Source organism: Periplaneta americana, chromosome 15, assembly GCF_040183065.1.
Source record: "Periplaneta americana isolate PAMFEO1 chromosome 15, P.americana_PAMFEO1_priV1, whole genome shotgun sequence".
NCBI classification, from domain to species: domain Eukaryota; kingdom Metazoa; phylum Arthropoda; class Insecta; order Blattodea; family Blattidae; genus Periplaneta; species Periplaneta americana.
The window spans coordinates 85765267-85789863 of record NC_091131.1 but is presented as its reverse complement, the minus strand read 5'-3'; the positions used below and the strand labels follow the sequence as shown (position 1 = coordinate 85789863).

At 37.7% G+C, this 24597-nt stretch overlaps 1 protein-coding gene across 7 annotated transcripts in view; it reads left to right on the top strand.

The window, feature by feature from the left end:
• Rab26 (RAS oncogene family member Rab26) overlaps positions 1-24597 on the top strand; it is a 344828-nt gene that overhangs the window by 288773 nt on the left and 31458 nt on the right. For 3 of the 7 annotated variants that reach the window (XM_069847796.1, XM_069847797.1, XM_069847795.1), the window contains 2 exons: positions 11959-12155; positions 19863-19973. The exons of the other annotated variants lie outside the window; for them this stretch is intronic. In XM_069847796.1, the coding sequence (XP_069703897.1) occupies positions 11973-12155; positions 19863-19973 (294 nt within the window). In that variant the 5' untranslated portion in view covers positions 11959-11972. The remainder of the gene's footprint in view (positions 1-11958; positions 12156-19862; positions 19974-24597) is intronic. 7 annotated transcript variants of the gene reach the window in all.

Below are 24597 nucleotides of genomic sequence, written 5' to 3'. Positions count from 1 at the left end.
TTATATTTCACTTCCATCTATTTTTGACAATTTTTTGTGTAGCCTATATGATGACGTCTAATACAAAGGTGTCTTGTGGTTATGACATTAACGTACCGCATGTTCTACTTCGGTTTTAGTTTCACTTCCTCTTTAAACAAAGTATAATCCATTTTAAGATTCTGAAGGGAGTATGAGCTTTTAACTACACTCGGAAAAGTAGTTTTAGACTTAAAATTTTTCCAGCTGTCTCTGTATAACCTTTTTCCTAGTCTACTAGACGTTATTTTATGACCATAGCGCTGTGACCTAAGGCGTCAAGCTTGGACTCTCGTTACGGAATGAGCTTTGGTTCGAGACTTTATATTAAATTTTCACCAATGTATGGCACCAGTGCTCACCCAGCAACGTGATGACCAATTAGAGATCTTACAGTAGCTAGCGAAAGCTATAACTGCTGAGGGTTCATTGTGCTAATCACATGAAACCCCGCAGTGGTTGGATGATCGTCCACCTCTGCTAAGACATATGGACGTGAGACCAACAGTCGGCCAGTCGGTCTTGGACCTCTATGGGTTGTCGCTCCCAGGAATGAATGAATGAATTAATTAATTAATTAATTAATTAATTAATTAATTAAATTTCTAGTCCGTGCTGCTCTATCTAGTTAGCTGGTATGAGCAGCCAAATTATAAAGTATTTAAAGCATATCCATACTGTTAGTTCGTATAGATTTCTGCACAGTGATTCAAAGAATATTACGGAAAAATTGTGATTTCAAGTGTCACAGTTCATATTCCTAAAGTCGAGAGTTTACGTGTACCTTTGTAAGACATGGCACAATCAAAAAATTCTAAATGTCTTTCCTCCGTCTTCTGATGCATGAAAACTGTCAACCTGTAGGCCTATAGTAATAAATATGATCCGTAAACATTATAAATTTAAAACTTACATAATGGAAAACATATATAGCATAATATGTATTATTATTATTATTATTATTATTATTATTATTATTATTATTATTAACATTGTTGGTCATTACTGTACCAGAACATATAGGGGGGAAAAAATCCGTTGTCTTTGTATCAAGCATTCATGGTAATTAGTCGAAAACGAAACACAAGAGGTGAACATAATACAGCAGGATTATTCCATTAGTCCTCATTATTTTAATTTTCCAGTCGGGAAATATGTTGGACCTATAGGGATGTTACTCACCGCACACAGCATGTAACGATGACAAATGTCGTGATGCACATTACGAATATTATCCGGGGTTTATTATTAATAACTTGGGAGTGGAGTAAATTTTTGAGTGCACTCATTTGTTCTCGCTCTTATAACGACATCACTGCTCTCTGCTTGTTTATCACCAACCATGAAATATCCGGCCATTCGGCACGTATATCATATCTCTACAGAAAAATCGCTATGGGTCGTTGGTTAGACTGAAAGGGTGACAGTTATTTCTGCTAGGTGAAATGTCCGTGTTTCATATCTACGTAGTGGTTATTAATCAGTTTTATTATCACTTTACCTTTCACTTTAAAATGACATTACTCATTCACACATTCTTAAATAGCGTTTATTTTTCTTAAAATTCTGCATATTAAAAATGCCTTCTCATACGAAGAGAACAGGGAGTACTAACACCATGTTGTTAATATATTTTTCTTCATGACTACAAATCCAGGCGATCCAAGTTTGATTTCCGGGAAAAAAAATGGAGATAGTTTCTCCCTTTTATAGGGGCTGTGTGTATGTCCCTTATCTTGTGACCAGAAAATAGAAATATTCCTTGTTGTGACTGTTCCAGCCGTAGCTTTGCACTGTTGACTATGTTAATCACTACACATAATCAAGAGGATTTCCTATGTGTGTTTGTTGTTTTAGCAGTGTGGAATAAGCATGTTCATCACCAACAAGTCTCAGTAGTTCTTATGAACTTTTATAAAATTGTAAAGATGAAGGCAGCTCATATGATAGCGACGACTACACTGCTCAAGTTTGCAACTGAACAATAAAGTTAACAACAAAGACACAATAACGACGATCACGTGATGAAATTAACGACTGCAGAACAAAGGCACAATAACGACGATCACGTGATGAAATTAACGACTGCAGAACAAAGGCACAATAACGACGATCACATGATGAAATTAACGACTGCAGAACAAAGACACAATAGTGATTGCCACATGACGAAGTTAACGACTGCACAGGAGATACAATAGCGACGATCACGTGACGGAATTAACTACTGCACAACAAAAACACAATATAGCGACGACCACATGACGAAGTTAACGACTGCACGACAAAGACAAAATAGTGATTGCCACATGACGAAGTTAACGACTGCACGACAAAGACAAAATATCGACGGCCACGTGATGAAGTTAACGAATCCACAACAAAGACACAATAGCGACGAAGTTAACAACACTACTCAACAAAGATATAATGGCTGCAGGACGAGGACACCACTGCGACACCTGCACGACGACGGCGACGAATGCACGATGCACGACGAGGACATGACGGCGACTCCTGCCTGCATGATGAGGACATTATAATGTACTTTGATAATAAGTACAGCTCTCAAAAGAAAAAGTGACCTCTCTCTAGAAGCCATGTTCCCTTCGGGTATCTCCGCTACAATTCAGAGACTGGCGATGTTTCATGTCGTTAGACCACGACGCCTGATATCTGCAGTAAATTATAATTGAAGTGTTGTGCATGTTGTTTTCTAGCGTAGTGATAGCGTTCCGGGCTGATATTTATGAGGTCGTGCTTTCGAACACAACCTAGTGATTTTTATGTTTTCTTTTCTTTTAAGAGAGACTGTTTTAGTAGTTAAAATCATGTTCATGGATGTCTTATACCATGATTTTAGCATTATTTATTATTATTACACTGTTGTTGTTTAGTCAACTGTCCGAAGTCAGGCCTAACCTTCACAAGTGATACTAAGAAGGCTCCACTTAATGAGGCAACTAGGCCATGAGATAATGGGGTAGGGTGGCCAGTTCCCTTCCGTCTCCATTCCATACATCGCCGACTAGTTACATATTATATTAGTCAGACTTCAGATGCATCCAAACAATTGTTCTTCCTCTGCCACATCGTCAAGTGAGATGTAATGCCTGATAATAAATGTACATAAAAGCCAGAACCTCAATCAGAGGATATTATGACATCATGGCTGCAAATTGAAGGAAAGGAAAATTTTATTCTCAACAAAATTATCATTCGTGGCATAAACAAAACAAACTTCCTAGCGTCTGCCTTAGAAAATTCAAACAGTAAGTCACGATTCAATATTTAGTCCATCTTCCTCCTATCTCGATCACATCTTGCAGTCGAGTGGGTATGGAATCGACTAGTCTTTTCAAATAGCAACTGTTCTCAGTCATGGCATCCCAGCCATCCTGGACGAGCTTCCACAAATTGTTAGGACGTCTTGGAGGGGAATTGGACCAATTTTTCCGCATATACTTCTTTATTTGTGTCCCCGTAGCTCAGTCAGAAGAACGTCGGAATTTAGATGTTAACCTCTCAGGTTCAAATCTTCGTCACTCGTTTTAATTTTATTGTGTTACAGGATAGTATAATGTAGTAATATAAGAAGAAAAAACTAACACTTGTAGTATGCAGCTCTAGGCCTCTTGTTCAAAACCTAACCTTAAATTTTTATATTTATATCACTAAAGAACGATAACAGAATATAAATGACGACTTGAATATTACTTATATCGCTAAAGAACGATAACAGAATACAAATGATAACTTGAATATTATTATTTTATATCGCTAACGAACAACAATAAAATAAAATGATAACTTGAACAAGACTCGAACTTACAAGCTTCGAATCGTTACGCGAACACACTACCGCTGCTCTACGAGACGCAGATGACTCCTGCTTAAACATCATAGTTCCGAAACTGCTTCTATAAGCGCATGCATAGTGTAACATCATCGTAATCCGAAGCGGACTTAGAAAATATTCGCTGTTCACGAGTGCGGCCACTTTTCTTCTTCTTCTTCTTCTTCTTATTATTATTATTATTATTATCATTATCATTATCATTATCATGTAGTATAATATATGCCTACGACATTAATTACTAATAACTTTCCAACGCTTGTAGCTGTTTATAGACGGCCCAATTAATAAATTAATGCATCAGTATACAATGAGTGGTAGAACAGAGATCTTAAACCAATGAACTACGTAACCCAAAAATATAGAAATGAGGTAATGTGATAACAATCCCTCTACGAAAGATAATAGACCTATGTATCAATATTTCAGTGGCAATGTATATTTTAATCTATAGTTGTGTTAAGCAGCATTCTTGCTCCCATTTAAAGTAAAGAATGCCTAGGGTTTGTAGATTAATGCAGCCAAGGAACAATGAACTGGAGATAGATCCGTATCTGAATAAACTACCCGAAGGTATCTCAGGGCTATATCCATAGCAGATTGTAATGAAAAGTGACTTGGAATTGTTTTCTTCAAGTGCATACCCTGTCAGTCTGATTTCACAATTCCTACTTATCTCCATAACCATCACTGACTCTACAATTGGAAAGGGAATCCAGATAATTAGCATTGTCATCCTCTAGATGCTCCCGACTTTACACTGCTTTCATCCGTTTTACGAGATTGTGGGACTTAATTAAAGTGGAAACTTCAATCGAGAGTTGATATATAATATTATTTGTAGTAAAAATACTAAAGCAAAATTTGAGTTGCTCAACAAACAGTTCTTTGGTACCGTTACACATAAAATATTGCATTTCTTATTCAGGTAAATAATTGGTAAACACGCAATACTATAAATTACGATTTTTAAACAGATATTCCTTACAGAAACAGGAAAATTGAAAAATCCAACGTACTTGATCAGTGAAATTACCGAGGAGAAAACAGTACTGGGTGTCTTTGTGTTACTCCGGGCGCACTCCGTTCTTAATTAAAAGTGAATTTTGGTATCCAAGCAACGAGACGCGTGGGCATTCAGAAATCAGCTAGGCTATACAAAATATGCACAAAGTAGCTGAAATTCCTTGTATCGTACGATCGTTTTTCCCTTACATTTACAGAGAAATCGTAACTTATTTCATGTCTTGAATACGCCAAAGATTATATTGATAAATAGAATTTAATAGATTAGGCCTAATGGGTGTATTTTCTAAACATATATCGGCGAATCCGGAATATCACCATCACAATAATAATAATAATAATAATAATAATAATAATAATAATATTCTCCGACCTATTCCTCTCCCAGAAAGCTCTACAGCTGATCTCTCCATATTTTTCTTGGACGTTCAACGTTTCGTCTGTTCTGTGGTGTATATTTGAATATATTAACAAGGGAATCCTAAAATATGTGCGTACCAGTTTTATTTGTCTTCTTTCTTTCTTTCTTTCTTTCTACCGCAGAGACATTACAGGACAATCACAGACGACGGACAACCATCCGTTCCGTAGACGGAAGATACATTTCTTCCATTGCCTACGCCGGACGTTCCGTGTGTAACTGAGTAAAATGTTTACTAGTATTTAGTGAAAAAAATGTGGTGGGAATGATGTTCTTGAGGTACTTGTGTTTCCCTCTTCATCATTTCACAATTTTTCTCAAATATGTTGCTTTTAATAATAATAATAATAATAATAATAATAATAAATCATCATGAACAGATATACAATGTAAATACATCTTCCTGTGTCGGAAGTTCATTTCACTTTTATAATAATAGACTCTTACTTCGAGAGAGGAACAGAGATTAAGGGTGTTTGAGAATAAGGTTCTTAGGAAAATATTTGGGGCTAAGAGGGATGAAGTTACAGGAGAATGGGGAAAGTTACAAAACTCAGAACTGCATGCATTGTATTCTTCACCTGACATAATTAGGAACATTAGATCCAGACGTTTGAGATGGGCAGGGCATGTAGCACGTATGGGCGAATCCAGAAATGCATATAGAGTGTTAGTTGGGAGGCCGGAGGGAAAAAGACCTTTGGGGGGGCCGAGACGTAGATGGGAGGATAATATTAAAATGGATTTGAGGGAGATGGGATATGATAGAGAGTGGATTAATCTTGTACAGGATAGGGACCGATGGCGGGCTTATGTGAGGGCGGCAATGAACTTTCGGGTTCCTTAAAAGCCATTTGTAAGTAAGTAAGACATAATAATAATAATAATAATAATAATAATAATAATAATAATAATATAACATTGAGATTTCGGAGAAAAGACAGTTGTTACCATTTTCAGAAATTATTGCATTTGATTAAATTAACTATTGGGGGCAAAACATTAAAAACTTCACAATTTTGATTCTAGGGTTCCAATATAGAGCCTGTAACCTAAATATTATTACTTCTAACTTTGCTGCAACCATTATAGTCCGATTCTTAAAAACATTAGACAAGTACAGAGAGTCTCTGGCTTACTTCTTTGCCGCCGTTGACGTCTTCTTCCTCTTCATTTATTCAAGGATTGTTTTCGATGACGCGTCCTGTCTTTACTCCTGTGGGAATCGTTTTAAACCAGTAGTAGAACTGCACTGTAGCGAATATTCCTCACTTTGTGGTTAGAATGGAGTAAGACAATTCTGGGAAAATTATGTGCACGCATCTATTTCCTACAGAATGAAGATAAATTCCCATTTTCTTGCCTGGAATAGAAATCGGATTCACTATATTTGAAGCCGGTAACGCTGCCACTCTAGCCGCAGCGGAAGAATCTCACATCCCACTACATTGCTTTATTCGGTATTTGCAGAGATTTGAAAAAAGCAGAACGTGATTTAATCTGGGTTCATTTTTCAGTAGGCCTACTGGAGTAACCTCAATTCGTGACTTATAAAACCTCGTTGCCTTTGACGATTGTGCTTCCAATTTTGAGCTCTGTTAGCTTTAAGAAGGAATGAATATATACTGAATTCGTGGTTTTATTAGGAATCCAGGCGAAGTACTAAAGTCTTTGTGTACTTCCTATTGTGAGCGTTGGGCAGTTGGTTGCTACTTCAGAACGCTCTAACCACATCGGACATCTTAACGAGAACACCGCTAAGAGTGGATGGAATCCATGTACACAGTTCAGTCAAGGCAGAACGTTTGTATGTGAACTTTTTGTAATGACTATTACACTTTTACTACGTCGTACTACTTTTGACCAATAAAACGGTACGAAAGGACGTCTTTCAACTAATCCTGGCTGCTTATCGCACAATTTTATCGCTTCCCTAGCATTTATTTAATTTTATTGCTTCCCTAGCATTTATTTAATTTTATCGCTTCCCTAGCATTTGTTTCTTTGTTTTCCAACATTTCAAACTGCAAATTCTTTACAGTACTATAAAACATGCTTTGCGGTCGTAATTTGTTTCCGGCATAGATAGTCTGCTGAAAATGGCGGCTCCGTTCAAACATTTTGGTGAAGGTAACATTAGTGAAATAGATCTTTTCTGATCTTTATATACTTTGTTCTGTTTTATCACCTTTCTACCATTTGTTTCTTTGTTTGCCAACATTTTAAACTGCAAATTCTTTATAGTACTATAAAACATGCTTTGCTATCGTTTACAGCATAGACAGTCAACTGAAAATTGCGGCTCTGTTCAAACGTTTTGGTGAAACTAACATTAGTGAAATAGAATTTCAGCAAGTCAATTAATATTTTATTGTATTAGAGTACTTTATTTCTTCTAATCTTTATATACTTTCTTCTAATAGTCAATTAAATCCCATTTGAGTTTTGATTTTCTCTAGATAAATCAAAACCTCTAATGAGATAAAGTGTAACTCTCGCATGAACGAAATTCCTCTACACCAGTGGTCGTCAGCACTCGCTGAAATGGGTAAAGTGCAAGGAGTCCAACGAAATATGCTCCGTCGTTCAGAAAGGATAGGGAGACAGCATACCTGCCAGCAGCCAGGATGCACGCTAGTGCAATGTCATATCCGCGGGTAAGAGACGCTAGCTCGAGGGTGCACTGTGCTGATGACCGCTGCTCTATAGTATTACTTAGTTGTACATAGTTCTTCCACTGAGGAAATAGAGTAACTTTGCTATCAGCAAAGTTCTTTCATCTTCTATGCGCAAAAAAGCATTGTCCCCGTGGTCAAATGTCTCGTTATACTGCTGGCGTATAAGCTTCGATCTGCTAACATTACCTTCCACTAAGCGAGCCGACAGTAATAGTCAAGTTAATTTCCTCGATCAAGAAGTTCTATACGTAGGCCTATATGGATGCGTACTTTAAAGGAAAAGTGGCCTACAAAAACGTAGGTTTTCCACCAATTGACTTTCATCTTTTCGTCGAGCCCACTTCCACTTAATTGACGACAGAGATTAGACTATTTAGTGCCATATTATCCATTACGAATAATTAGGCCTTTGTAGACCTGTCTTGACTCCATTCGGTAGTAGTTAGAAAGACTATGTATCATTTATTTGAGACTTGAAAGTAATAGCTAAGCATAGTATTTCAGCTACGTCTAAGCTGAAATATATTTGCCTACTCTCATACTGTACCTGACGTCACAGCCCAGGGATACGTCCCGTCTGATACAACATAGAACCGCATCTTACTCACGCTCACTCTAGTTTGTGTTGAAGCCGGAACACGGTCATGGTGAGTGCTTTAAACCAGTGAAATGTAAAAGTCGTATTATTTACTTAACATAACATTTGTATTTGTGACGAGGTAAAATGCCGAAGACAAAAAGTTCGAAGTATGAAAGGCTGGAGGACTTAATTCAGGAGTTCGGAGCCAATAATAGTTTACATTACATGTAAGTTGCGCAAAGTAGATGTAAAAGTTACAAGAAAACAGTGCATTGAAAGACACTGCAATACAAAAAGGGATAGAAATATGGTTGAATGTAACTCAAAACAAGCAGTGGCATCAAACTCTGAAAGAGAGTACCATAAGAAATCCATGTTTTGCAGGGATCTATGTACCATGATGGTCAATGCCAATATACCGTTTAATAAATTGAACAATAAACACTTTAGATAATTTCTAGAAAAGTACACGAAGGAACATATTCCAAGTGAGCCCCAACTTCGTCAGCACTTTGTATCCATACTTTATGCAGAAAAAATGTTTGTCACGCAGGTAGGCCCTGGCCAACTTCGGGCTGTTGCGCCGTTAGATTATAAAGTCAGTAGTTGCTCTGCTTTTATTTCAGGTTGGATGTACTCTACGAACATGCAGTAAGAACATGTTTCTCTGTCTCTTTCTCTGCTGCATCACCTGGATTCCCCCTATTATATAGACTATTTACCTGCAACTTGAGTCGTTTGGTAGCAGGAATACTAAGCTTAGTAATAGCTGTTGCTTTCCCTACAATTCAGTAGGTAGTTCAGTAGTGGGGCTGCTACTTTATAGCCTCCGAACAGGTACAGTGCTGCAACATTTCCTCTGCAGTTTTTGGAACAGTTATACATACCATTGTGACTCGGTCATCATTTCCTCGTTTATAGAAACAGGGTGGACCGCGGGAATGAAAATGACATTTGGGTAGATGAGGCTATGTTTTGAGTGCCTCTACCCCTACAGTACTTCACCATTTAGTGCCTTAATTCAAACGAAGTGGCAAACAGTTTGTATTCATGAACTGGACATAAAAGTTCAAAAAGTTACACAAGCACCACAATTAACCAAGGGGATGCTAAAACTGCATATCTTCATTTTTTTAAACATCTTTTTGCAACCTCTTAGAAATTTATCATCACTCGTTATATTTCCTTTCGACGGTATTTTAACGGATACTGTTTTATGTTTTCGTTATTTCAAGGGGAAGCTCTATATTGCGCACAAGAGGAAAAGATCGTAAAAGGTATAGCCATATTGCGCACATGTGAAATATTTGTACCTGTTACGACTTGAGAGTCACTACTGTGCTAATAACATTTATAGATTCATCCCTGTTTTCAGTTATTAGAGATGAAAAACAGTTTTATTTTGAACAAAACTGATCCCAACAAATAGTAAAGAGCTTGTTGCTAACTCAGGTCAAAATTTCTATTTTCAGTTAAATTACAAGGTAGCAGAAACAATCTTACTTATTTCTAACCTTTGAGAGCAGTTAACTGCACAGCAACACGGCATTCTTCAACATAACAATGAAATATCACACTAGAAATCTATGTTACTATGTAAGTCTTGCGTTGTACTGAGCCTTCTCTGGAGTAAATATGGCCGCCGCGTCGGCATTTGTCAGATCAAAAGAATGGAGTACTTTCCAATATACACTGACTCTGGTCAGAGTGCAATAGATATACTATTTAATGGCAGTGTGCGCAATACGACTACACTATCGCGATGTTTAAAATAACCGTGTGCGCAATGTGGCAATGTGTCCCCTCCCATTTCAGGATGTACACCGTTTCTAATTACCTTCGGAATAAAGGTACATGTCACTAAATCGGGAGATATAGGGAACCAGATATTATTGTATAATTCTATTATTGAACGCTTCAGAAATGTGTTGCCTGCTTTGAAGAATTGGCTATACAGGGTGTAATAAAATGTTACAAGGCTCGATGGTAGGTAGATGGGTACCATGGGATCATATTTTGTTAATAAACCCATGTCCAGAAACGCTTTGTTTACGTGCTAGCGTCTCTGAAACGTGGAGGACGTAGGCAGTACGGATCACAAAAGTTAGGAAAGAAGTAAAAAAGACAATTGAAATAATGTAAGTAAACAGCATTTTAATCAACTACAGAAGGTGCCCCAAATGGCTGCCACCAACTTCGATACATTTTGTGCCTCGCCAGGTTATAGGCCTATCATGTCGAACTCTTGGAAAGATTCCCGGCATATCTCGGATGACTCCAGCTGCTACTTGAATTCGTACCACAAGATCTTGTTGTGTCTCCACGAGAGTCTCGTACATCAGGGTTTTCATATAGCCTAACCCCAGAAAAAGAAATCCAGTGTGTTAGGTCAGTTGAGCGAAGGGCCAGGCTATTGGGCCTCTACGTCCAATCCATCTGTTGCCGAAAATGTCATTCAAGTGGCCGCGTACCTCATGATCGAAGTGTGCTGGAAATACATCGCAGGGTCTAATGGTCTGTTTACCTGCAGTCATCCCCCTCCCGTTTCGGAGGCTCTAGTGCGTAAACAAAGAGTCTCTGGACATGGGTGCAATTTCAATTTCAATTGTCTTTTTTTACTTCTTTCCTAGCTTTTGTGATCCGTACTGTCTACGTCCTCCTCCACATTTCAGAGTTGCTAGCATGTAAACAAAGCGTTTCTGGAGATGGGTTTATTAACAAATTATGATCACATGGTACCCATCTATCTACCACCGCGCCATGTAACATATATTTCTTTACACCCTATATGCACTCTGACAGAACTCAACAATGGATGGGATTAAAATTACTGTCACGTATCGATGTTAAGTTTTCTGAAAAATAAAAATGGTTATAGTACTCTTATCGCTAACTTCTAATTCTATTTTGGAATCCTGGAAGGATATTTCTGGGGGAACACTTCATAGATGAGGTGTTCTGATATTTCGGAGCTCTGGGGAACACTTCATAGATGAGGTGTTCTGATATTTCGGAGCTCTGACTTGAACTTCTTTGGGAACCTACGTGACTATAGAGATGAAATCATACCTCGTCCAAAAACAGGAGGAGATTAAGATCTGTTTTTCCGTCATACAATTTAGAACTCTCAAAACAAAGTCGCCGCTTACAAGCAGGATTACCAGTAGTTCGACGGCAGGAGAAAACGTAAGTTTCTTCACAGTTGTCTTCACAAGAGAAATTCCGGCAATACTCTGCGAGATTTTTAACTCTGATCTCCAGGATACATAGTCGGCTCGGTTTCTGTACACCCTCTTAAAAAACATTGGACAGAGAGTTGAGAGTTTTATATGTGCATTAATGGGAAGTTGCTAGGTCTGCTTGTGATTGCGTCCCACAGCTTGTTGAAGTGTCATGGCAGACGTGCAGCAGCACCATCAAGTGCGACGAGTGGTCTCACGTCCCAACTGGAGCACCCAGCAGCCACCACATGTGCCGCAAGCCAACGGCTCTGCAGCCATGACCGCCGTGCGCAGGGACTCCGCACCTATGCGACCGCCAATGAGGCAGGTCGAAGCTTGCGACCTTACCTGCAAGGTAAGTCTGTTAGTCCTATCAACAAGACAGTCAAATTTTCAGATCCATCAGTTGCCTTCTTCTCTGTCTGTATTTGTCATTTCATCTTTATTCGTGTCCGTCTTTCACTTTCTAGCCTATCCATTTCCGTCTGTGCCGTGTTCGAGTCCCCGTCCCATCTCTTCGTTTCTGTCCTTATTTCATCTCTTTGTCTGTGTCCGTGTCCAATCGTCTCTACCTCTGTGTCCGTGTCCGTTCGTCGGCCCGTCTCTTCGTCTGTATCTATGTCCGTCAGTGCTATTATTAATCAAAGTCATACGAATAAAATACGCGGGAAGTATGGATCGATATTGAAAGTTTATCTACGTCGGCCATACAAGCATGTCTGATGCGTGGGTACCTTACCGAGAGCCGAGCTGAACGCTACACAGGGTTGTTTCCAATCTCTGGAAACGATTTTTTGAATGATGTCATGTGCGTCAAGAGTTACATGATAACTGAACTGTGGCGAGAGGTGACAGACCAGTAGTGAATGATTTCATAGTCACAGTGCACGGTGTCTCACAGCAGCAATACCCAAGAATATGAAGCCTTTTTGGAAGAGATACATTATGCCCTTTCCGATGCCAAGTATAGTTATGTGAAAAAAATAAAAGCCTAAAAGAAGTGGTTTCTTTATTTCCAAGAAAAGCATCTTCTGTGTACTTAATAAGACTGGTAAAACTCGGATGGGATTAATTTGTATCATCTAGGAGAGACTGGAGAATGCTGGGTTTGCAGTGAAAGATTTGCTCTTGGACAGAATAATATGAATGAATGAATCTCGGAGGTGCGGCTTGTGGCGGGGGGTTGGATTTGCTTGCTTTTTCTCCTCTGGAATTAATCCCATCCGAGCTTTGCAAGTCTTATTAAGTACACAGAAGATGCCTTTCTTGGAAATAACGAAACAACTTTTTGGAGGCTCCTATGATTTTCACGTAACTGTACTTGGCATCGGAAAGGGTCGTAATGTACCCTTCCTAAAAAGGCTCGATTTTCTTGGGTATTGCTGCTGTGAGACACCGTGCACTCTGTCTATGAGATCACTCACTACTGATATCTCGCCTCTCGCCACAGTTTAGCTGTCATGTGACTCTTGACGCACATGACGTCATTCAAAAATCGTTTCCAGAGATCGGAAACAACCCTCCCTATAGGCTTATTTCATTAATGAGAAACGTACCCAAAAGATAAGAGGTAATACATCGATTTCGCCCACCGAACAGAGCAATCGTCTTTAAAACCCTCCTGTACGTTAACCAACTCTCAAGGTTAGAAGACAAACAAAATAGTACCGGTAAGCTTATTAAAAGAAGGCCTAATATTAAATTATTTTTCACCGCAACCTGGGAACACAGGAGTAGAAATTAGGATTCGCAGTTTATCAGGGATCAAATACTGAATAGAGATATGAAATACAAGTACGGAAACTGAACTCTGTTCGTAGCTTTGTGCTATCAGCAAAAGTGTATGCGATTCAAAATACATCACAAACTGTGGTACTTTCTTGCTGTAGTCTCACTGTAATTTCTCATTACATGTGTCAAGTTGGTGTATAAAAAAATAATATTGTGTAGCTGCCGAAAATCGATTTTAAGATTTTTACGGAAATGCAGGTTTCCTGATAATGCAAAAAGCAGTTTTGATGATAACGTCTGTCCATCCGTATAGAGCAATTTCTTCTAATAATTGGAGGGATTTTGTTCTTATTGAGTACGAGTCAATTTAAACGGAAATCATGCACATGAAATATAATATGTTTAGTAAAGAAATGGGTCTTTATTTGAAATCAACATCATAATGATGTCTTATTGAAAATAAGTAGATTTTTTTCATTGTGTAGAATCGACTGATAGAATAAATAAAATGGCGTGGTTCGTATGAAAGAAAAAATTATATCTTGCATGAAATTACTTATCCAAAGAATTATTTCTACTCTTGGTTAGGACTTGCGCTCAAATTCTACCGCCTTTAACACAGAAGAATTGTCAGAAAATACCGTGAGATGCACAGGTAACAAAAAGATCGCTATTCTTAAAATAAACTTCCTCGTTACATGCATACATACGTAAGTGGATGTTAATAGAATCAATACAGTAATTCTTATTCTATAGCGGGATTATAATACTGCTAAATATTACTTATTAGACAAGAAATTAGTACCTATACTTGAAATTTCATGACAGGCTACCAATATCTTTTAATGTTTGTATCACTTTGAGAAACTGATTTTGTAATTAACGAAATAATTTTAAAAGTGATAACAGTGCACGAATAAGCTTAACTATTTACGTGAATTGTGAAAAATTTACAAATACCTATTTAAAAGCATAGTTTATAAATGTATTTACTTTTTGATATTATAAAAATGTATTTTTTTGTGTTTTGTACAGAATACTAAAATCTTTCTTTGGTGAAACGCATAAAGAAATAATGAGATAGAATACTACGTCGATTTTAGCTCAAATGATAGCATTTAGTGGTTGTATATACGTATTACACCCTGCTACTTCCTGTGATACAGTGATTCACTGTTATTCATAAAATAGAACAGATTAAGACAGTATTGTTATTATTTCATCCGTTATTGAGCGACTTTGATAACTGTGGTGGTGTTTAAAGTTGGTGGAAGTGATGCTAGATAGTATTTTGGTCAAAGATTCATCTTAGAATTGAGGGAAACTTCAGAAAATCTCTAACCAGGTAGTAGATAGCGAAAGCGGGCTTCGAACCCACGTCCGAACGAAGTTTCGGAGCAATCCTTTCACTCGATTACCACAGACTACGCAGGAAACCCATAATCTTGCTGTTATTAGCTTATTAACGTTGTGATGTGCCCACAGATCTGGTGACCGGTGGCAGCTGTAATGGCTGTCAATGACAGATAGGCACTAAAGTTACAAATACAAGCCGACAAATTAATGTGGTAGTAGCCAGAGTACAAAAATATGCCAGTGAAAACCCCACAGTCTTATTTTACATGTTTTTCAAGTTAGAATTCTGTGATTTTGTTAAAGTCCAGTCCCAATAATGAAAGTTAGACAATCTCTGAAAGGCGTAAGAAGGAAACATATATGTGCTATTTATAGAAAAGACATTTCCAAGGTTTTGTTTGTTTTTTTTTTTTCACTCAAATGATTTCCACTTTTTTGATAGGTAAAATTATGCAAACTCAACCTAATTCACAGTGATTAGGCAGTGTATGGAGAGCTATTCTCTGATATCGCGTGAAGTTACAGTAGAAGTTGAATAGTTTGATACCAAGTAGTAAACAAATGAGGCGTTCAGAGCTAAAGTGGATCAAGACACAATTTTTCATTAATTGAGTTTAATTAATTTTTTGATTATCTGAAGTTGGATTTTTTCCGAGCAGTAATGGATCAAGTCTTAATTTCAAGAATTCGCCGGTAGGTGACACCAGCCACTTTTGACTCAGATTATTTGTTCACGATGTTCTGAGACATAGTGGATCAAGTCACCAAAGCATTGCAGCAATTAACATCACAACTGTTTATATTTTATAAATCTAGAACTTAAGAATGGAGCAATAAAATTATTGCTAGTAAAATTAGATAATCCACTAGAGCAAGTTAACTTCACGTCTTATTATCTCAAAGCTACGTCTCACGGACTTGATCCACGTTGGCTCTGAACGCCTCAAATGTCAAATAAGTATGATATACAGCCAACAAACTGCTTAATCACAAATCACGTTCATTTGATATCTCAAGATCCCGAGAACTATTTGGATTAAATGAATGAAAACTTCTACTTTGTGTATTATTATTATTATTATTATTATTATTATTATTATTATTATTATTATTATTATTTCAGAAAGTGTTGTCGGTTTATTTTTAGACACTCTGTACCTATACAAATTTTTAATCTCGAAGAATATTTCAGAGTAGATGCAAATTATAATTTATAATACTGAATATAATTTTATCCCCATGAACGACAGTTCATTAATTTACTCTTAGCAATTTTCTATGTATAATTCTTTTTCATCCCTCCCTGCCTATAGTACACTTCTGGTTATTATTCAGTGTCGTAGGTAGTTGGAATTCTCTGAATTAAATTTAACATGTCAATAAAACGTTACATGAAAATGAAATGATTAACTTCGTGTTCCATTTAATTAAATTAATGTTTTATTTTCGTTTACTTCAAATGAAACTTTTAATTGAAGTTGAGTGTGTTGGGATTTTTTCCGCAAAATAAATCTGCATCAGAATTGAATGTTATTCCAGTAATTACGAATGTGAAGACTACAGAAACAATACGAAAGATTGCGTAACAATATGTCACATGAAAGGTTTTCTAAGCAGACAGGATATACTAAAATTCACTATAATCGAAAGGGAGAAGTCGCATTAGGATATATCGAAAAATATATTTAGGTGATTGAATGGACAAGATAGAAAATATAAAAATGTAAGTTTAATATGTCTATCTGTCTAACTTATGTAGTCTGTTTGTCAACCTGTCTACCTACCTGCTGTCTTGTCTTATTTGTGTATTAATTAATTAATGTAATAATTTGTTTATAACAGCTGATAAGTACCTTCATATGTATATTAATCTTCAAGAACATGCCTTTACAAGTGTGAGAATTATAAATATATGAGTAATACATTTATACATAGTCTTTAGTATATACCTATACTATACTCTTGCATCTTGCATCCAATTTGCTAACGAGAAGAGATTGCGGTTATGCGATTATAGATTTTGATTATTTTTTTCTGGATGTAAATTATTATGAAACGAAATTATACAAAGCTCAGTGGCTACAAAATTGCGTTCTGCAACATTTTATGTAAAATATTCATACAAATGGACGGTGGACTGCAGCTTTGGTTGACAGTAGCTCTGGAATCTTCAGTAATTAGGCTTCGTTATACTCTGTTATGTCCCGCGCCGTGGCGTCGTGGTATCCTGCCTAGGACTCGCGTTACGGAATGCGCGCTGGTTCGAGTCCTCATGCGGAAGAAATTTTCTCATGAAATTTCAGCTAGTGTATGAAACCAGTGCCCACCCAGCATCGTGATGCACTTTGAGAGCTACGATAGGTAGCGAAATCCGGCTATAACGGCTGAGGGGGATCATCGTGCTAACCATACAAACCTCCATTCTAGTTGGATGATCATCCACCTCTGCTTCGGCATGTGGACGTGAGGCCAGCAGCCGGCTGGTCGGTCATGGTCCTTCATGGGCTGTCATGCCTCGGATGATGATGATGATGATTATTATTATTATTATTATTATTATTATTATTATTATTATTATTATTATTATTATTATTATTATTATTATTATACTCCATTATAATTAGACTAAATTATAAATTAACTTTCATCCGAAACAGCATAATCAAAATCGATTATTTGTACAGCTTGTCCTTTCCTTATAAGAAATCATGTGAAGGGTGTGTCATTATAGGGATCTACCTGTCTTCCATTATTGAGAGATCTTGTGAGATTTATAACGGACCAGGCGGCCGTGCATGTATGTATATGTTTCTTGCCATACCCAATTAATAACTGCTCTATTGTTGCCGAATTATCACATTGTCCTTCATGAATAATCTTTATAGCTTTAAAGGAAATATTGTGAGAAAATGAAAATTACGAGGAACTAGATTTACAAAGGTATTTGCTATTTTTTTAAGTGATAGAATTTCCAGCTAATAATCCAAAGAACCTGAATTTGAATGTCAACAGAGAACTGAGCATTTTTATCGTCCACAGAGACTGGTGAAGTGCCGCTTTTTGTTTCCCCTGGTATTGTGTAGGCCTATTTACTTATTGCCATTCTACTCGTAATAACACCTACTACGATCTTGTTACTTGTAATATTATTTAGTGTAGATCACTAACGCTATCAAGTAGCTCAATATGCATAAAATCTTAAAGCCTTAAAAATAGTAATATTAATAGTTGTTAAAATAAATAATAATGGTTATAATAATATATGGACCTAATATGATTATATTACGAGGAAGAGTCAAAAAGTAACCTTAATAATTGTTTTATTAATTGAATATGTAGGCCTACAATAAGACTACAAACACTTCATCACTTTTAACATAGCATAACAGGAATACTAAGTTACCATTGAACGTAGTTGGGACTATGTTGAAAAGTGATGAAGTGTTTGTAGTCTTATTGTAGGCCTACATATTCAATTAATAAAACAATTATTAAGGTCACTTTTTGACTCTCCCTCGTAATATTGTGGCCATTGAAACAACTATGATGATGATGATGATGATGATGATGATGATGATGATGATGACGACGACTGTTGTACCGGTCATAATGACTGTGGCGGTTGTGATGACAGTGGTGCTGATGATGTTGATGAAGACAATGAGTATAGTGGTGGTGGTGATGGCGACGGCTGATGATAATGATGCCGACGACTGTGATGATAATGTTCGCGATGATTATGGTGATGATGATGATGACTGCGGTGATGATTATAGCGGTGACGGTGGTGGTGGTGGTGGTGGTGATGGCGATGAGTGATGATGACAGCGATGACTGGTGGTGATGATGGCGATGGCGATAGTAAGGAGTCTGATGACGGTAGTGATGGTGGTGATGACTTGTGATAGTGGTGATGGCGATGGCGATGGTGGTGATAGTAATGACGATGGTGATGACTGTAATGATGGTGGTGATGGCGATAACTGTGATGTTGGTGGTGACTGTATTGATGATGGTGATGACGATGGTGATGACTGTGGTGATGGTGATGACTGTGGTGATGGTGATGGCGATAACTGTGGTGGTGGTGGTGATGATAATGATGACGATGACGATGGCGATTGCGATGACTGTGACCGTGGTGATGACTGTGATGATTATTGTGGTAGTGAAAACTATGGCGATTGCTGTGGTGGTGGTGGTGGTTGTGGTGGTGGTGGTGATGACTGGTGGTAGTGGTGACTGTGGTGGTGATTATGATGGCGATAACTGTGGTGGTGGTAGTGATGATGACGATGGCGATGACTGTGGTCGTGGTAATGATGGCGATTGCAGGGAGGGTGGTGGTGGTGGTGGTGGTGGTGGTGGTGGAGGCGGCGGCGATGGCGATGGTGATGGTGATGGTGATGGCGCATGAATGTGGGATGGTAATTACGTTGGCGATGTGGTGGTGGTGGTGGTGGTGGTGGTGGTGCTGTTGATGGTTGTGATGATGATGATGATGATGATGATGATGACTGTAGTGATGATGGCGATGACTGTGGTGGTGGTGGTGGTGATGGCGATGACTGATGATAGTGATGATGGCGATGACTGTTGGTGTTAGTAGAGATGGTGATGATGACGGTAGTGGCAATGATGATGATAATGATTATGATGGCGGTGGCGGCGGCAGTGACGGTGATGATTATAGTAATGACGGTGACGATGATGTTGATAATGATGAAGACGGCGTAGGTGATTATGGCAACTAGTGATAGAGGTAGAGGTAGCTGTGGTTGCAGCAGATGATGATGATGATGATGATAGTAATGGTGGTGACTGTAGTGGTGATGGCGATAGTGGTTACTGGTGGTGATGCGATGGTAACGAACTGAAAACTGTGCCCCAGTTTCAAATGAGTTCTTTTGGTTTCTTAGATTAGTGTGTGAAGAGAATAATTGGAATAATCTTACATTATATTCTTGTTATGCAGGTGATGCTTCTTGGAGATTCCGGTGTAGGGAAGACGTGTCTACTAGTGAGGTTCCGGGATGGTCTCTTCCTCTCAGGCAACTTCATCTCAACAGTGGGCATCGACTTCAGGGTGAGGACCTTGGCGTCAACAGTGATCATCACAGAATTCATCACAACGCCACTCTCCTCCGAGTGGGATTACAATCATAATAGTTGATATTATGGATTTATTAATTTGTCCTACAGAATAATCTCTGTAATGTTGACAATTAATATTTGAGGAGAAAAATTTGCTCCGGCGCTGGGGTTCGAACCCGGGTCCTCGGTCCTACGTACCAAGCCGAATTCAATCCACAGCACCGGATCGAATATTCCTCCTTCAGTGTTTCCCTTTGTGGCCTGACTCTAAGTTAGGCATATATGTTGACGTATATGTCTGTGTCAACTGCCATTATACTAGGAGCGCACTCAGTTGAGTGACTTATTTGGCCGGGATTCCGCAGTTATGATGCACTGCTAGCTATGAGAATATTATGGATTTATTAATTTGTCCTACAGAATAATATCTGTAATGTTGACAATTAATATTCGGCGTAGCTCAGTGGTCAGAGCGCTTGGTACGTAGAACCAAGGACCCGGGTTCCATCCCCGGCGCCGGAGCGAATTTTTCTCCTCAAATATTAATAATAATAGTTTATGTTTCTCGTATTAGTGACATCTATGAGTCCGCTCGCAAAGTCGGGAGGGAATAACGACAAGTTAAGGGCCCTGCCATTGGACAAAAAATAATATTCAAGCTTGTGGTAAAAGCACTAATATGCCATTAGGAAAGTCCAGGAAAACAGAGAGGGTTTTGAATTGAACAGATTACATCAACTGCTTGTTCATGAGGATGACGTGAATATGTTAAGATAACATCCACAAACTATTAGGAAAATACGGCAATTTTACTTGAAGCAAGTAATAAGATTGGTTTGGAAGTAAATCCCGAAAAGACGAAGTATATGATTATGTCTCGTGACCAGAACATAGTACGAAATGGAAATATGAAAATTGGAAATTTATCGTTCGTAAAGGTGGAAAAATCCAAGTACCTTGGAACAACAGTAACAAATAGAAATGATACTCGAGAGGAAATTAAACGCAGAATAAATATGGGAAATGCCTGTTATTATTCGGCTTTAGTCGTCTAGTCTGCTGTCAAAAAACTGAAAGTTAGAATTATAAAACAGTTACATTATCACTCTCACTTTGAGATAGGAACAAAGGTTAAGGATGTTCGAGAATAAGGTGTTTAAGAAAATATTTGGAACTAAGAGGGATGAAGTTACAGGAGATGGAGAAAGTTATACAACGCAGAACTACACGTATTGTATTCTACAACTAACATAGGCTAATTTAGGAACATTAAATCCAGACGTTTAAGATGGGCAGAGCATGTAGCACCTATGGATGAATCCAGAAATTCGTATAGTGTTAGTTGGGAGACCCGAGGAAAAAAAGACCTTTGGGGAGGCCCAGACGTAGATGGGAGGATAATATTAAAATGGATTTGAGGGAGATAGGATATGATGCTAGAGACTGGATTAATCTTGCTCAGGATAGGGACCGATGGCGGGCTTATGTGAGAGCAGAATGAACTTCCGGGATTTTACAAAGCCATTTGTAAGTAAGTGATAAAAGCAAGGTCTTTATCATACGAATTTTAGACTTGCACAGGGAATGTGTTCAGAAACAGACTTTTGGCTATTCCACTGCGTCCTGAAAATTAAAATTTTCAAAGTTTCAGAACTACATAGCCTATAGGTTACAGGAGTGGTCGCCTACTATATTGATCATGACTTGTAAATTTCAAGCAACCGAGCTCAGATGATGCAACATGTACGTATGTAATTCCGAAACGTCGGAAATTTTAAATTCCAGGACAGAGTGAAATGGTTAAGTCTGCTTCTGAATATGTCTATAGTTTTACTAACCATCGCGCATGGTAATTGTTGGGATTTTTAAATATTACGTTGGAAAACAATTTCTGCAACGTTTTAGAACTAATTTCAGGTTCCGTAGTCATGGTACGATGGTATCACTTGAAGTTTTACGGAGCAATACAACTGTGGTGATGAAACCTGTAATTTTTTTCAAAACGTAGAAGAAATCGTAAGTTATATCAGAAAATGGTTGAAATATCCCAAGTTATCTTCCGACATATACTCGTCATTCATTCATTGTGTTCTGCCCGAGAGCAGGTCTTTCACTGCAAACCCAGCATTCTCCACTCTTTCCTATTTTCTGCCTTCCTCTTTGTCTCCACATATGATCCATATAGGATATCTTAATGTCGTCTATCATCTGATATCTTCTTCTGCCACGAACGTTTCCCTTTCACCATTCCTTCCAGTGCATCCTTCAGTAAGCAGTACCTTCCCAACTAGTGACCCAACCAATTCCTTTGCCTCTTTCTGATCAGTTTTAGCATCATTCTTTCTTCATCCACTCTTACCAACACAGCTTCGTTTCTTACTCCGTCTGTCCATTTCACACGCTCCATCCTTCTCCATATCAAATGTTTCTATTCGCTTCTCTTCACTTCGTCATAATGTCCATGTTTCTGCCCCATACAATGCTACACTCCATACAAAGCACTTCACTAGTCTCTTCCTTAGTTCCTTCTCCAGAGGACCGCAGAAAATGCTCCTTTTTCTATTAAAAGCTTCCTTGGCCATTGCTATTCTCCTTTTCACTTCTTGGCAGCAGTTCATGTTACTGTTTATAGTAGGCTTACACCCTAAGTATTTGAAGCTGTCCACTTGCTCTACTGCCTCATTTATAATTCGCAAGTTTACCTTCTTTACTTTTCTTCCTATGACTATGGTCTTCGTCTTGTTGGCACTTATCTTCGTTCCATACTTCTCACAACTGTCATTTAGCTCCAGTAGCATATCCCTTAGTATCATATCCTCTTCTGCTAACAACGCCATAACATCAGCAAATCTTACACACTTTATTCTTCTTCTTCCTACTATCACTTCTCCCATGTTCTGAAAACAGATGTGACAGTCTAAAATCTCATAACTACTGCTGCATAGTTATAGGACTAATACATTATTTAAATAACACTTAAATGTCACATTTATATTATTGTGTTGCAAAGGAAAATTACGTGAGTTTTCCGAAAATGTAATTTCACAACAAATGTAAATGAAATTTGTGGAATTTGTTTAATTTTGAAATATTATCATTGTCTTCTTTCTGAATTAAAATTAATATCATACTACTCGAACTGTTAGCACGTATATTAAAGAGATGTTCTCAATTTTCAGCATTGAATGTAATTGACTGACCACTCAGCCGTCAGTTATTTTAGAAGTAATTATTTTTCACAATATTCAAAAATAATTACACAGACAAGTCAGTAAGTTAAAAGTTGAAGTAGCGACCTACATTTTTAATGAGGCGTCCGAAGCTATCGCCGCTAGATGACAGTATCATCCAGATGTAAAGCAGTCAATGTATGCACACTGACTCTGGATGTCAAGATGATCGATGTGCGCTTAAGCAGCATTTACGAAACAAAGAAGCAGAAGTGGTGTTTCTCTTCACGAGTGTACCATTTTCGAGCAAAATGTCTGGCAGCAAAGGATATTCATAAAAAAAATGCTGTGTATGTGCATACCTCGATAATACTTCCATCTAATGATTAGCCTCACTCAAAAATGTAAATCGCTACTTCAGCTTGTAACTTACTGACGCTTCCTCGTATTATAGGAAGCAGAAAATGTTCTTTTTGTGAATTTGTTATGTACAGAGAGAAGTATTTTATATATGCTTTGTTAATTCGTTAAGCATTAGTAATTTTATTGGCAAAATTTTGACGGAAAAAATAAGGGAAAATGTTGATATTGTACAGTACAAAATTTGTGAGGCCTATATTAAAAATTAATATAACATATAAATCGTATGAAACAAACTTAAGAATAAAATATAACTTACTGTTAAAAAAATACTTTAACAGTTTAACAACAGTGCAGTTTTTATTAAACCACCAGGTACGAAACGCAGATAGGTACATAATTATACATACACCCGCTATTTGAAAGTAAAAGAAATACTTTTACAATATCTCATAAAAATTTGTTTGTTTTCATATTAGGCCTACAAAACCCATCCTCACTTAGCATCCATTTCGTCGCCTTCCACACGAAGTAGTTTAATCGTATGTAAACTACATATGAATGTATCCAAAACCGGCGTATCTCTAAAACAGACTTTTTTTAGTTACGTCTCATCATAGGGAAGGCGACGATGTGTACAATATAAATACCAAATTTTTATAGCCGTCCTATGCTTTCTTTGAGTTCTTGGGCCACCATGAAAGCATTCTCGGCAAAAGGCCTAGAATACAAATAGGTCTACGCTACTCCGCCTGTAACTAAATCTATTCGAAACTTTTGCGTTGACATCAGTCTCATATGAAATAATAATCTCCAAGGACATCTGTACGTTGAGGGTGAGGAACAGCTGGCCGTTGACTGAATCTTCTCTTGATGAGAGACACACAGCAATATTTGTCACACTTTTTCTCACTAACAACCACAAAATTCTGTCTTCATTTATTGCAGCAATAGTTGACAGTGATGTAAGGAATTTTATTGTAGAGTTGCTGCATAGTGAAGATATGCATTATACTGAAAATATAGTAGGCCTAATTTCATTAATAATTAATTAGGCTAACGTTATTTCGAGTTTTCACTATGGTG